At 35.0% G+C, this 14,751-nt stretch overlaps 1 protein-coding gene across 7 annotated transcripts in view; it reads left to right on the forward strand.

Annotated features, from left to right (window-relative positions):
- The window catches only part of LOC106884301 (nucleoprotein TPR), a 206,099-nt gene that overhangs the window by 104,353 nt on the left and 86,995 nt on the right, over nucleotides 1-14,751 (forward strand). For all 7 annotated transcript variants that reach the window (XM_089355144.1, XM_089355147.1, XM_089355146.1 and 4 more), the window contains exons 30-32: nucleotides 3,003-3,137; nucleotides 7,449-7,523; nucleotides 12,554-12,631. In XM_089355144.1, the coding sequence (XP_089211270.1) occupies nucleotides 3,003-3,137; nucleotides 7,449-7,523; nucleotides 12,554-12,631 (288 nt within the window). The remainder of the gene's footprint in view (nucleotides 1-3,002; nucleotides 3,138-7,448; nucleotides 7,524-12,553; nucleotides 12,632-14,751) is intronic.

A 14,751-nucleotide genomic window follows, 5' to 3' on the forward strand; every position in this document is an offset into this window, starting at 1 on the left:
TTCTGCATGACTTTACCCTTTGCCAGACACTCTTTCTCATCCCACATGATGGCTGGGCTTTATAAGATGTGATTGTTCTTCATGGCAGCGTGTTCTGATAGAACAGTTCTCAATTCACGGAGATTTATCTACGGGCAAAACAATGCTCATATGCTCTTCAGATAGTGAGAGGTAAGCTTTATTGTTAATTAGTGTATTCCATAGTATATGACAAATGCGAAACATACAATGTAGTTATATTAAATCGGTTTATTGAATTTTTTCTTTTTTATATAATGCCTCCAAAAAAGAAAATGAGATATGACAAATTTTATTTGAAATTCAGCTTTGCTGTGATAGTCTTGTGGAGAAGGAAACCTCAGTGTGTTTTGTGCTCTGAGGTTTTGGCATCTACTTCACTAACGCCCAGCTAGTTAAAGAGGCACTTCGAAATGAAGCGTCCCTTTTCAATAAATAAAGCTGTCAACTTCTTCAGACGCTAAGATGACAGATTGGTGAAGTTCAGACTTGATGACACAGGAATGTTTGCGCTGGACATTATGTCTGGTTTGAAAGCATCCTATGAGGTTTCAAGGAAAATAGCTGTCGCCAAAAAACCCTGCAATATTGGTGAAGAGTTGATATTGCCTTGCTACAAAGATATCACATTGAATGTACTAGGAAGTTCTGAACTTCAGAAGCTGAAGCATGCGTCTCTTTCAAACGATACTGTTAGCAAATGAATAACTGAACTATCTGATAACATTCTGTCACAGTTGGTCTCTAAGACCACTTTTTTGTGATCCAGCTTGATGAAACGACAGATGTTGCCAACATAACCCAATTTTGTGTCCATGCATATTATGTACATAACAATCACCTGGAGGACAAACTCCTATCTTGCGAAACCCTCAGCACCAAAACAACTGCAAGGGAAATATTTAACAAAGTGGACAAATTTTTTTGAGGCACATGATATCAACCAAATGCTTAGTTGCCATTTCAGTTTTCAGACTTTGGTGAAATAAAATTCACCAGGTGCTATTGGTACACACTGCACAATTTATCAACAAGCACTAAAAGTGAAGACCATGCCTAATGAATTAAAAAAATGTTCTGAATTATGTGGTTATAGTGGTGAATTTCATCAAAGCGAACATACTCAGCTCCTGTCTACTTGCTAAGTTGTGCAAAGAAAGTGATTCTGAATTCGAAATGCTTCTGTTGCACTCACATGAGATGGCTTTCGAGAGGAAAAACTATAAAGAGGGTCTTCCTTCTACAAAAATAAGTCCACAACTTTTTACAATATACCAGGTCAGATTTGCATGCCAAATTCTTCGATGTTTGTTTTCTGATCTACTTGGCATTTTTGGTGGTCATATTCAAGTCAGTGTATACTGTTAATTTTTCACTGTAAGGGAAAGATATAACCATGCTTCATTCTCATGAAAAACTACTTTCAAAATGAAGCTTCAACTTTGGCACCCAAAGTTAGATAGAAAGAACTTTGCATCATTTCCTCAACTAAACATGTTTATTGATGAAAACAAGCTTCAAGTCAATGACAATACCATTGAACTCATGAAGCAACACGTGTCAATACTTGGCAGAGAAATATTCTCTTTATTTTCCTGATCTTCATGACTTTTACAAATACTTCCACTTTATCAGGAACCCCTTTGTACTCTCTGTTAGCAATCTACTAACATAAGCCAATTTAATTCAAGAGCAGTTCATTGATTTGGTCAATGATCAAAGCATGAACTGTGCTTTTTTTACTTTTGGATTGAAATGGCACTGTCATATCTTGATGTTGCAAAGATATCTCTTAAAGTACTGATGTCATTTCCAACCACCTATGAGTGTGAGACCGTGTTTCCCACTCTCTTTTCCATCAAAATGAAGTCATGAAATCAACTAGTTATCACACCAGAAATTAAGGTTGCCTTCTCCAAAACAGAACCAAACATAGAAGAGCTGGTTACTTTGCTGTAAATAAAATAATAGATGGTCTAGTTTTGTGAATAAATAATTTCTTGTATAATTTTTTTTGTTATGTATCAGGGATTCAAAAAAAGGGGATGGCAGATCTTCAGGGGAGGAAGAGAAGATGGTGTTTCTACTAAAATTGTGATTTTCTCTGCATACTAGTGGTCCAGTTGGCAGAAACTTCTGTACATTTTAGGATGCTATTAAAATACTTCTGCTGAAAATAACTAAATTGGTTGAAATACACCTCTTAGAAAATCAATATGAGGAATGACCTGACAATGGGAGGAATAGCATCCCAAACATGGTGAAAGGGGAAGGTGATGCAAAAAACTCGAGAACCACAGTTATGTACATATATATACCGTAGTTGTCAGTATATGACCTGCAGTTTCCTTTTACCAAATGGACATAAATGGGTGTTACACAGTTAATACCAGATGCTGAGGATATTTTTAGACTTTTCGTTTCTCATTTGTTTTGTAACCAATTGATCAACTGATACCCCATATTTTCATGTGTATTCATTGTATCCCAATGGGGTATTGCATGGATTAAATTGTGGTTTTCATGGTTGTGGGTCTGTGATTAGTGCGGTTCATAGCCCAGAAATTATGGTACACGAATGTATGTCATTTTTTCATGTTAATTAACCTGCATTTCATAGGGAACTGCGAATCTATAAAAAAAACCATAAGGGGACCAGCACGTAAAATTTTTTGCTCTATTCAGTGACGTCCCATTGTCTTTTGACTCTACCTGTGTTGGTAGGGATGTGTATACAAAATATATAATTAAATACAGCAATTATACTAATCATCTCTCAGTATCCGATTAGGACACTTTTACTGTAGAGCCTTGTTAGCTTCAAAATTATATTCATCCTCATCAGAGTTTTTGACTCCTTTAACAAGGATTTTACAACATGTCATTTTGCGTTTTTCTCTAATGTTGTTGTTTCTTAGTTCCTCTTTATTTGTGCATGATAACTAACACAAACTTTGTCTTTATCATTTTCATCCTATGAACAGGTTTCTGACCTTCGTAAGCAACTCTCAAATCTCCAGAATGAACTACAGGAAGCTATCCAGAGCCGAAAGACAGCCATAAGTAATGAGCAAGCTGCTCGGGAAGGATATGAGAACCAGATTAAATTGGCTGCAGAGGTATTGTTTTGCTTATCTGTAATTTGACATTAAAGGGTTGTGGACTGAAGACACATAATATAATGTAGTGCTAGTTGAACTATACCTGAAAAACAGGTAAAATGGTAGTCTTGTACAAATGGGCGCAGGCATAGCTGTGTGGTAAGAAGCTTTCTTACCAACCACATGGTTCTGGGTTCAGTCCCACTGCGTGACACCTTGAGCAAGCATTTTCTACTATAGCTTCAGGCCAACCAAAGCCTTGTGAGTGGATTTGGTAGATGGAAACTGAAAGAAACCCGTCGTATATATATGTAAGGGTTATAACATTTTGATTGTTTTGAAAGTAAACAATTTCATATAAGTAGGGAACATGACATTTATTTTAAGGTTTTTAAAAAAACGTCACCTCCAACTGAAGAAATCTAACACCACTTTTGACCTAAATCATGCAAAATTTTAGCGGGATTCATAATGCCTCTGGAACTATGTAAAGATGATTGTCGTTGATACAAGCGTGAACACTGGGGAGGGTTTGAAAGGACTGCATTTTATTGGTTATCAGCATCATATCCCTGATAGAGTTCTTTTGTGTTGTAATAAATAATTACCTTGGAAAAAAAAGTCATCTCCTAATATTGAATATACATTCATCCCAGAGCTTCTAAGTAATTACGAGAAACTCCAGGCTAATTTCAACAATGGTGTAAAAAAGATTACTGAATCAGAAGGATGGCGAGATGACATGAAATTTCCATTTCATTTGACCAGAGTTTTTTTGTTTCTTTAAAGAAATTGACAAATTTCCTACTGTAAAGTTTCAAAAAATACCCAACTTAAGTAATGCAAGATGGAATTCTCAAGCAATACTAGCTCTTTTGGCATTTATTCTTCTACCAGAGGAAAGAGTTTTGCTTCTCAATGTTTGTCGATTCGTCTCTTATAGCTGGGCAGATTTTTGGTTTACTGACCAAATCTTCATTGCACATGATTATCAGAAGTTATGTGGTAGCCTGCAAGTTCATTAAACCTTTCGTTACCAAAGCCGCCCGAAAAAAATTTTGGTTCATGTGACCAAGCCGCCCAAAACCGCCCGTAATCACCTATTCATATTTAAATGAGAATATCTGAGCAAATCTCGTTAGTACATTCGTGAAAACACGTGATTATTTGTGTAAACAGTTCAGCTATAGTTTTGTACAACAATCGACGTGTTTTTTTAATTTTGTGAATTTTGGGAGATTTTTTTCCAAATTTGTTCCTGTTGTGTTTTCAAAATTTGTAATCTTGACAAAAAAATGGATACGAATTTTATTCTGTCAAGCAGCGAGTCAGAATTCGAAGGATTTTCCGTTGAAGACCTTGATAAATCTAACTGTAACAAAAAAAAAAAAAGCACGTGGTATTTGATAATGAATCTGAGGTTTCATTTTCCGAAAATGAAAGCAGTGAATCCGAGAGCTCCGATGATAGCGATAAAGAGAATGAATTAGTACCTGAATGGAGTGAAAATTTAAAGACTCCTTCTTTCAGTGATTTTTCTGAAGAAACTGGACCAAGTCACAGTCTTACCCAGGAGAGTAAAGCTTTAGACTATTTCTTTTTGCTTTTTCCGATGTGCCTATTTGAATTGATTACGGCGGAAACAAACCGTTACGCTAAATGTAAACAAAGCGTAAAAAAGGATAGTTTGTGGTTTCCCATAAACTTGAATGAAATTAAAGCATATTTTGCCATAAATATTATTATGGGCATTAGAAAGTTACCTAGAATAACAAATTACTGGAGTAGTGATGAACGCTTTGGAGACAAATATGTCTCAAGTATAATGACGAGGATACGGTTTTTAAAATTGACTCAATATCTACATGTAAGAGACACGAGCAGTACACCAGTACGTGGAAAACCAGACTTTGATCCCTTATTTAAAATAAGACCCCTCATTGACTGTGTTCAAAGCACATATAAAACAGTTTATAGATAAGGATATGGTGGGCTATAAAGGCCGAGTGCGTTTTCAACAGTATATGCCAGGAAAGCGCACAAAATGGGGGATCAAAGTTTGGAAAAGATTTGTGAATCAAATACTGGGTACTGCTCTGGATTTTAATTTTATACTGGCAAAAGAGACAGTAATAAATCCAGTAATGTGCACAACTCTTCTATAATAATATTTTGTTGTATACCCAATTGAATATTAGCTAATAACCCATTTTCTGTAGCGATGTTTGAACAAAAATTTTAATAATTTTATATTTTGTTGAATTTACCTGTATTTACCTGTAATTAAAGTCACTTTGTGACAAAAATTTTGGTATAGAATTGGTTGAGAACCTTTCGTTAATTTATCTTCCAAAAATCACATTAATATGTTGATAAATAAAAAAGTTAGAGTTGTTTAATGAAACCAGCCTAAATTTATGATTATGTTAGAAATTAATTGAAACACATAAGGGGTGTAATTTGGTTAGAAATATGGTAACGAAAGGGTTAAAAAGCATTGAACTCTGTAAAAAACTTTTGTAGTTGAGAACCATCAAAACCGGAAATTCCCAGAACAAATCAGAATGCAGAACGGGCAATGAAGTGCTTTCAAGATCTTTATAATGTTTGTAAAAAGGAGAAACTTCAGCTTCGATTTATTTTATATAACAAAATTTATTAATTCTTTGTTACGTTTAAAAATTTGCTAAAATTCAGCACCCCTTTTCTTACATACTTATTTAGAATATGTAGTGTTTTTAATTTTGTATGTTATTGAATGCTTGTAGTGACCTCTGTCTTAAAATAGCCTAGTTTTGAACCTTTGCATAGAGCAATTTCAATTCAGTAATCTTAAAAATATATAAATACACTTTTATTCCACATCTCTCTTGTGTTTCCAAGGACTTAGGCAGCAGAAACACTGAAATGTGAATGTAATGCCACCTAGTGATTATAGTTTTAAAAGCCCATAACTCTGAAACCACCTCAACTAGAAAGCTGAAATTTCAGATATACTATTTCTACGCTGCATTGAGTCAGCACACCAAGTTTGGTAAAAACTTGAGCAGGCATTATGGACCCCACCCCACTTAGAATTTTGCATGATTTGGGTCAAAAGTGGTGATTGATTTCTTAAGTTGGGGGTGACTTTTTTTTCAAATAAAGCAAAATAAATGTTAGTTTCCTGACTTTTATGAAATTGTTCATTGAATTACAGTATAGGATTATTGGGTTGTGAAAAGGTCATAACCCTAATATATATATATATATATATATATATGTGTGTGTGTGTGTGACTGTGTTTGTCCCTTCACCATTGCGTGACAATCAATATTGGTGTGTTTATGTCCCCATAACTTAGCAATTTGGCAAAAGAGACTGATAGAATAAGTACTACGCTTACAAAGAATAAGTCCTGGGGTTGATTTGTTTGATTAAAACCCCTTAAGGTGTACTCCAGCATGGCTGTAGTCAAATAACTAAAAGAAATTTTTTTAAAAATGAATAAAGTAGAAAGTAATATGTCAAGTAGGTTTGGACAAAAATCCCTGGCCCAAAACAATAGAATCTATTCCTTCTTAGAATACACTTAATACAACTCTATTCTATTGTATTGTGTCAACTTGAATTCTTATTAAACAAGACCTTGAGATTATTTTTGAGGTGAGGATTATGCTGATATATTGGTCTCATCTTCAAGTCATACCTTCATATTAAAGAATTCACATTACAACATTGTCATCAACTGTACACCTGCTTTGCTGGTACTCAAAGCTTCTGGCAGTGATTTTCATATTTTTAGTAGTGCAGCCCCCCCCCCCCCCCCCCCCCTCATGATGATCATATCTTAATCCAGCCTGCTTTCTGAAGAAGGCTGTGCATGCCTAATCAGATCCCTCACATTACACTTCCCTGCAGTAAAGCTTTTACCAGTATATTGGGACATAGGGATACACAAACCCTACTAACACAATCATATTTCAACCTAAACCTGTTATTCCATTGAATATTTGGTTCTGTATGATTAGAAAATTTCATCCAAAAAATTTTAGTTGAATTCAGAAATAAGGATTTGTTATTTATTGTTACTGAAGTCATATTGTCTTATTTAATTTTGGATACGACTGGACATAATAAAATCCATATCTATTTATTTATTTATTTTCAGTTTTATTGCTGAAACTTGCACAGAAGTCATCATGTGCAATTATTGTCATATTGCACAATTACTGTCATCTTATACAGCTGCTATCATATTACACAACCATCATCTTTTTGCATGACAGTACAGTTGCTTTCTCTCAACTGTTTCGTGTGTATTTACACCTGTCTTTTGTTTCATTTCAGGCTCAGGACAAATATCAGAGGGAACTTATATTGCATGCTGCAGATATGGAAGCTCTATCAGCATTGAAGAAGAATGTAAATATCAATAATATTAATCTTTATAGTTATCTATCAATGCATCTCGGCATTGCTCAGGTGTTATGACCTACAGCCACATTGTATTATTTGTTTCTTTCTTATGGGTAGAATTGGCACAAGAGGAGTGTTAAACAAACAATTCTTCTTTATAAACATGTCTTTCGGTCATTTTGTGATGAACAATGATGAAATTGTTGACACCAAAAACCTGTAGAATGGCAGCTTAAATAAGAAGGAAATTCTAATATTGCCCCCAGAATTACCTAGACCTACAGATTTAAAGGATTGGATGACATATGAGGATGTAGAGGTATCCGTATTGCAGAAAGTAAGGTACATGGAAAGAAAGCTGCTTCAATGTGAAAAGCATCATCTCTAATGTTTGGGCAGACTGCACACTTCAACATATGTTAAGTGAAACTGACGATGCTTCTGGTAAACTATGCTTTGTGTAAGCTTAGTATTGATAGAATAAATATACAAGTCATCTGCACTGCTAACTCAAGAGCATGCGATATATAGTTGTCTATGAGAAAAGCAGAGTATTTGTAAATTGAGACCCACAATTTTTAAAGTTTGACCCTGGGCTTTTATTGTTATAGTGAAGCATAATTGTACGAAGAACTGGTGGAGCTTGAATTGAAATGGCACATTTGAATGAATAAGGGACATGCATGGAATGTATATGATCTCTCCTCAATGGCAGCGGGCAATAATGGTTGCTTGTAGGACATGACTTCTAATTGTAGTTATAGTCAATCATGTACCATTGCATAGTCGTGGTGGGTTGAAATGCCTCGGTGCAACTTTCTTTAGAAAAAACTAATGTGGTGGCAGTCCTGTGGGTTGTAGAGAGTTGAGTAATTCAACTGGATAGTCAACAGTGGCATGTTTATTGACAGTAGTATCAAAGGAGACACACATTGAAGCATCTCCAGATAGAATGTGGAGGAGTTCATGGATTACTTTATCAATACTTTCATTCTGAGGTGCTAAAATAGCTCTCTCTGCGAACCATGCTATGTTTTTAAAGTTGATTGCAATGTGGGAAATACCTTTTCTTTAAGCTCGACCAATGTAGACACCATGTGCCCACATTGCAGTACCTGCTGTTGCAGGGTGTTATTCAACGGTAAAGCGCAATTTCCAATTAGTATAAGTTGATGAAAGAATCCCTCAGCGAAGGCGTCGTTGTAGAGATGAGCTCATATATTGTTGCTTGATGAAAGCTGAAGAACAAACCTCCACAGAGGTAAAAGAATCAGACACACATAGATGTTGACAGCTTGCGTACCCTATGGTATGACTGGTAATGTTTGACGGAAATCCCCTGTGAGGACGACAGTTAAGCCCCCCCCCCCTCAAACAGCAGTACTGTTTCTAATATCCCTTAGTGACCTATCTTGGGCTTCTAGTGTGTCATCGTGCATTCATCCCAGACACAATATTACACATTTGGGCATTGCTGAAGTGAGTTTTCTTGACCACGAATAGAGGTAGTTTTCTTTGCAGCCCTTGTTTGCGGAGATATATGAGAATGTCTTTGTTTTGGTGGCATGGCTGAAAAGAGCGAACATATAAGATAGAAGACATAACAATTTGAAGTTGTGCTTTGTATAATTTGACTTTTGAGTAATGAACAAAAAGATGGGGGAAAATGCATATGTCAATTTGTATACCATTATTTCGAGAAGCGGTAAACTGTGAATGATTTGGCTATGCTCTGTCTTGATAAGCATAATGCATTCTGTTAGCTGATATATAGTGGAGTGGATTACTGGCGTAATGGATGTTATTGTTTGTCCAGAAGTGAAGGGGGTGGGTACAATTTGTGTGAAAGTGATTTATTTTCTTAAGAAGGATCACAAACTATGTACTGTTTCATGGAATAAAATGGGGTTAATATGATTTTGGCCAGAAATCTTGTTTTCAAAATTATAATTTCCCCACTCCCCATCAAAATTTCCTAATTTTAGACTGTTTTCCAAATTTGGTTTTTTATGCACATGGAAAAATACAGAGATGTGGGAAATATAATTTGTTTTTGAAAATTTAAATTTTCAGCCACCCATCGGCTACCTGCGTCCAGGCGAAATGCAAATCTCCTGTATGGGAGACATAGGAATGTGAGTAAATTGAGGAAAGAAACAAGTTGGTGGGGGGTATGCAAATATCATCTCAGACATGCTAGAAACAACAGGTAAAGGACAGGGTTTCTGAGATAACTTCCTTGTAAGTTTAAATGGAAGATCAGTTTTTGAAATACGCTCCTTACAAACAGGAATGACAGAATAGGAAAAGGTAATTTCCATCGGATTTGAGCTGTAATTTAGCACATAGCAAAAAGTAACATAATTCATACAGAACTTTAACTCTGTGTGTGTGTGTGCATGTGCGCCAAAGGAAGTTATTTTTACATACCTTTCTTAATTCCAAAAGAAGGAAATGTAGTTGTAATGTGTTAACAGCAGAAGGTCACCGTACATTATAATGAGAAATTGAAAGAGAAAGATAATGCCTGAAACATGGGACAAAAGTGAAATGACCTTAAAATTGTACGACACAACCTCATTTCTGGGGTTCTTGGTGTTCCCTTCTCCCCCACTTTCCTCTCGTCTTTGTGCCGCTTTCTTTCACCTTCACCTATAGAACATAGAGTATCAATTTTGTTCTGGCTTTCTTTCGCTTTCAACTATAGAACATACATAGGGGATGAAACATCGGTATCTGTCTTTCATTTGCTATCCATCTTTCAACTTCTATAGAAGCTTGTTTTCTGTCTCTGTTTCTTTGTCTTGTTTCTCTGTCTTTTCCTCATTTTGTATTTCACTCGGTTATTTGGTAAAAATAAGATGTATGGGCGTGTGTGTGTGTGTGTGTGTGTGCATGCGTGAGAGACAGAGTCATGGTTTGTGTCGTAATGATGTATGTCTTTTACGGTACACACTCATAGAAAATGTGATGTCATCGTTGTCGTATAAAATGTTTACGATAGTTGAGTTATGGAAAAGATTATAATTTTAAATTTTTGTAATGGAAATATATCAATGAAGATAAAGCTTAGTTGGTAACAGAAATAGTACTGAATCTTTTGATACCCATATGTCAAAATTGGCAACTCGGTTTTGGAAAGCATAAGGAACATAGGCACACATACACACATCATGTAAACTCTCTTTTATAGTTATAGATATAGTGGACTATTTAGTTCTTAGTTTAAACTTCAGTATCACTGTGTTAGCATCCAAATCTCCTACAAACCACATCCTATTGTCTAAAAAAGAAATAACACTTTAGACAGTATAGCCCCTGGTGTACAAAACTGATCAGATGGTAATGATTGGAGCAGTTTTCACTCTAGATTTACTTGTTCAAGCTTGACCCAGGGCTAAAGAACAACATTAACAATTATTCATGTGAGAAATACTACCAATCTACTATAGTGTTTTCCATAAATTTTACTGCACCACTACAACAAAAAAAAAATAGGTCTCTTATCAGCTTTACTTTAAAAGGAAAACAATGAAATATCATAGCTGTCATTAGAATGTGTTGAAAACTTTCCAAGAAAATGAGAGACAATTACATTTTCTATTATTTCTAGAATTTTAACCTAACATCTCCAAAGTACTCTTTTCCCCATTTTAACAAATCTTAGTTATTCACTTTACAATAAACTTGCTTAGTCATCCCTCTCTTGTCCTCACTCCCTGACAGTTGTATCATCCTGCTGCATTCCCCCACCACATTTCACTTTTCTGCATCCATCTATCTCCCCCAACTTGCTCATCCACCCTTCAGTCTGCCTCCACATCCCATCTTCTCTTTCCCATACAGTCTTGCAAACTGATTCAACTCACCTTGTGCCTTATGGGACCGTCTAGGCACCTTATGGCTGCCATCTATCTCTTACATATCCTACTGTCATTTTCTCTTCCCACCCCCCTACTAAATGTGAATAGCCATGCAGATCTTTTACAAGAATCTGCACTGCCACTCCCACCTCTCATAGTTCAGGCTTCTCATCCCTTAGTATGATGATGTATCTATATAGGCACATGCATGGCATCTTGGGCAAGTGTCTTCTACTACAGCCCCAGGCTAGCCGTAGCGGTGTGAGTGCATTTGGTAGGTCAAAACTGAAAGTAGCCTGTTATGTATGTGTATGACCACTGCTGGACAGCTGATGTTGGTTTGTTTATTCTGTTATAACTTACAGTTCAATGAAAGAAACCAATACAATAAGTATCATGTTTGAAAAATAAGTACTGGGGTTGATTTGTTTGATTAAACCCTTCGAGCAGATGTCCCAGCATAGCCACAGTTCAATGACTGTAACTAGTAAAAGCTGAAAGACCTCTTTACATAAATATGTTTGTACATTTAGTATCTTTTTTTTACTTGTTTCAGTCATTATGCTGCTTGGTGGGTTTAGGCAAATAAATCTCAATCATTGGCTTGCTGTCGTGCTGGGGACCACTTTGGAGGGTTTAGGCAAACAAATTGACCCCTGGTGCTAATTTTTTAAACTTGGTACATATGCTATTGGCCTCTTTTTAGTTGAACTTCTAAATTGTCAAGGTGGTGGGACACACACACACACTCATATAATGGGCTGTAGAAGACACGATGTCACACGGTGGTACTGAACCCAAAATCATGTGGTTGGGAAGCAAACTCCTTAACTAAGTAGCTCTCATTTAAATCTTCAGTTAACTATTGACATTCGGTTCAAGCTACTGAGATTTGTGACTATAGCAGATTGGTATTATCTTTTTTAGTCAGTATGGCTGCCAATGATTTGCTTATAACAACTTATTAGAGACATCAGCTGTTATTTGCAGGAGTATTGATTGCATCGATATGAGTATGTAATGAAAATGAATAATAACTAAGTGAAAAAAGATGCTATATATTTCTATTGGAAAATAATTGCGAAAGAGAAGGACTAGGAAAAATATGTGGTTATACTCCAGATTCTGTCTCATTTTTCTGTCTATAATGTTAAAACCTTTATATATTTACAGTCAGCAGATTTTACAAATAAATTAGAAACTGCCAAAAAAGAGGGAGAGCAAAACTTAAAAACATTGAATGAGGCAAAAGTAAGCTTTCTTTTGTTATTTTCATAAAAATTCTTTTGTACAATTTCCATGTGTTGATAGTTTTTTTGATATTTGTTTTTTAACCCTTTTATTACTATATTTCTAACCAAAATACACCCTTTATATGTTTCAATTAAATTCTAAAATAATCTTGAATTTATATTGGTTTCATGAAACAACTTTTTATTTCACAATATTCTTATTTTTGGAACACAATTTATCAAAAGCTTTTTAACCAAATATATTTCATAATTTTTGTCTCAAAGCAAATCTAATTACAGGTAAATTTAGCAAAATATAAAGTCATTTAAATTTTGTTTGAACATCAGTATAGAAAATGAGTTTTTAGCTAATATTCAACTGAATATACAACAAAATTTTAACATAGAAAACCTGTGCAAATTACTGAATTATCTATAAGTTGAACTTAATGCACATAAGACAGGTGTACCATAAAGGTAAAACAAAAAATAGGTGTACCATAAAATAAAAATAGAACAAAGTACTGGAATTTGTTTTTGATGAAAACTAGGAAATTAAATCGACTAAATGATATAAACTCACACCGCATATAAATACACAAACATATAATTAATCAAACTTTGTCACACACATCTTAAAGGTAAATAGAACAAAGTAAAACAAGGTAAATTTGCCAAAAAAAAATCTATAGATCAAATTTATTTATTCATACACACACACACACAGAATTGTTTCAGAAATATCTGACTTATTATCACACATGGTTTTTATGTTTACCATGTATTCTTGTATGTCTTGTTTTTCAAAAATACTTTGAATTCAAACTGCTGCTTGCCAATATGAAACTGGTATCCACTTTTCGTCCATAGTGAAACTTAAAAAGAAGTCAAAGTGGGGGGAAAAATGGGACAAAAAATCTCCAAAAGTACACAGCTCTCTAATATCATGTACAATAATGGTGGACAGTGTAACTCAATTGCTTACATAGTGACACCACAAGTTTTCACAAATGTACTAACAAGGTCTGTGCTGAAATTTTAGTTTGGTTATATATCCCGAAATTTGGTGGGTTGGTTAGTAACAAAAGGGTTAAGCGTATAAACTAACAAAGTTGCATTTGGCAAAAAGGTGAACAAAACAGTAAAGAAAAGAACAAGCGAGTAAATCTAAATGAATATTAATACTATGGTGTGATTCATAAACAACAGGAATGTTAATATTAACTTCATTTCTCTTTCTCTCTGCTAGTAGGAATATGGATACAAGACCACACATGGAAACAATATCACAAAGACGAATATTGCAACTATCTGTTTGAACAATAATTAGTTTATTTCCTGACTATAGTGATATAAATTGGTGAAACCTTCAATTTAGTTAGTGTTGATAGTTCAACAATGTAAGCAACTGAAGAACTATAAAGTGACAATCACCTTGTTAGCATCTGTTTTTTGATAGAATCTTTTCTGGAAAATAACCTAAAAAAGCAGACTTAGTTTGTATGCTAAATAAAGTCACTGAATCATAACAATTCAATAGAGTACTCAAACAAAATAGCAGAATGACCTAGTCAATAATAGTAGTAATACATTAAATATATTGTGTATAAGTTTAGCTGCCTTCTCTCTCTGTCTCTCAGCATGTATTCAGAAAAACAAAATTATGTTACTACACTTGTAACCTCTGTAAGCATGCCATAGTTGACGAACCAAACAGTGGAACATCTGATGCGTGAAGTTTTTTGGAAATTTTTCAATATAGGCACAGGTGTGGACATGTGGCAATGGGTTTGACCCCACTGTGTAGCACCTTTGGCAAGTATCTTCTGCTATAGCCTCAGACTGACCAAAGTCTTGTGAGTGGATTTGGTAGACAGAAACTGAAAGAAGCCAATCATCATGTGTCTGTGTTTGTTCCCACCACCACCACTTGTCAACCAGTGTTGGTGTGTTTGCATCCCTGTAACTTAGTTGTCCAACAAAAGTGACTGATAGAATAAGTATCAGGCTCATAAAAAAATATACTGGTGTCAATTCATTCAACTAAAATTTTGAGGCAGTGTCCCAGCATAGCTCACAGTCTGATGACTGAAACGAGTAAAAGATAAGGTTCATCTTTTATCTCATATAACATCTAAA

This window comes from Octopus bimaculoides, chromosome 7 (assembly GCF_046866305.1).
Source record: "Octopus bimaculoides isolate indiv1 chromosome 7, ASM4686630v1, whole genome shotgun sequence".
Lineage (NCBI taxonomy): Eukaryota > Metazoa > Mollusca > Cephalopoda > Octopoda > Octopodidae > Octopus > Octopus bimaculoides.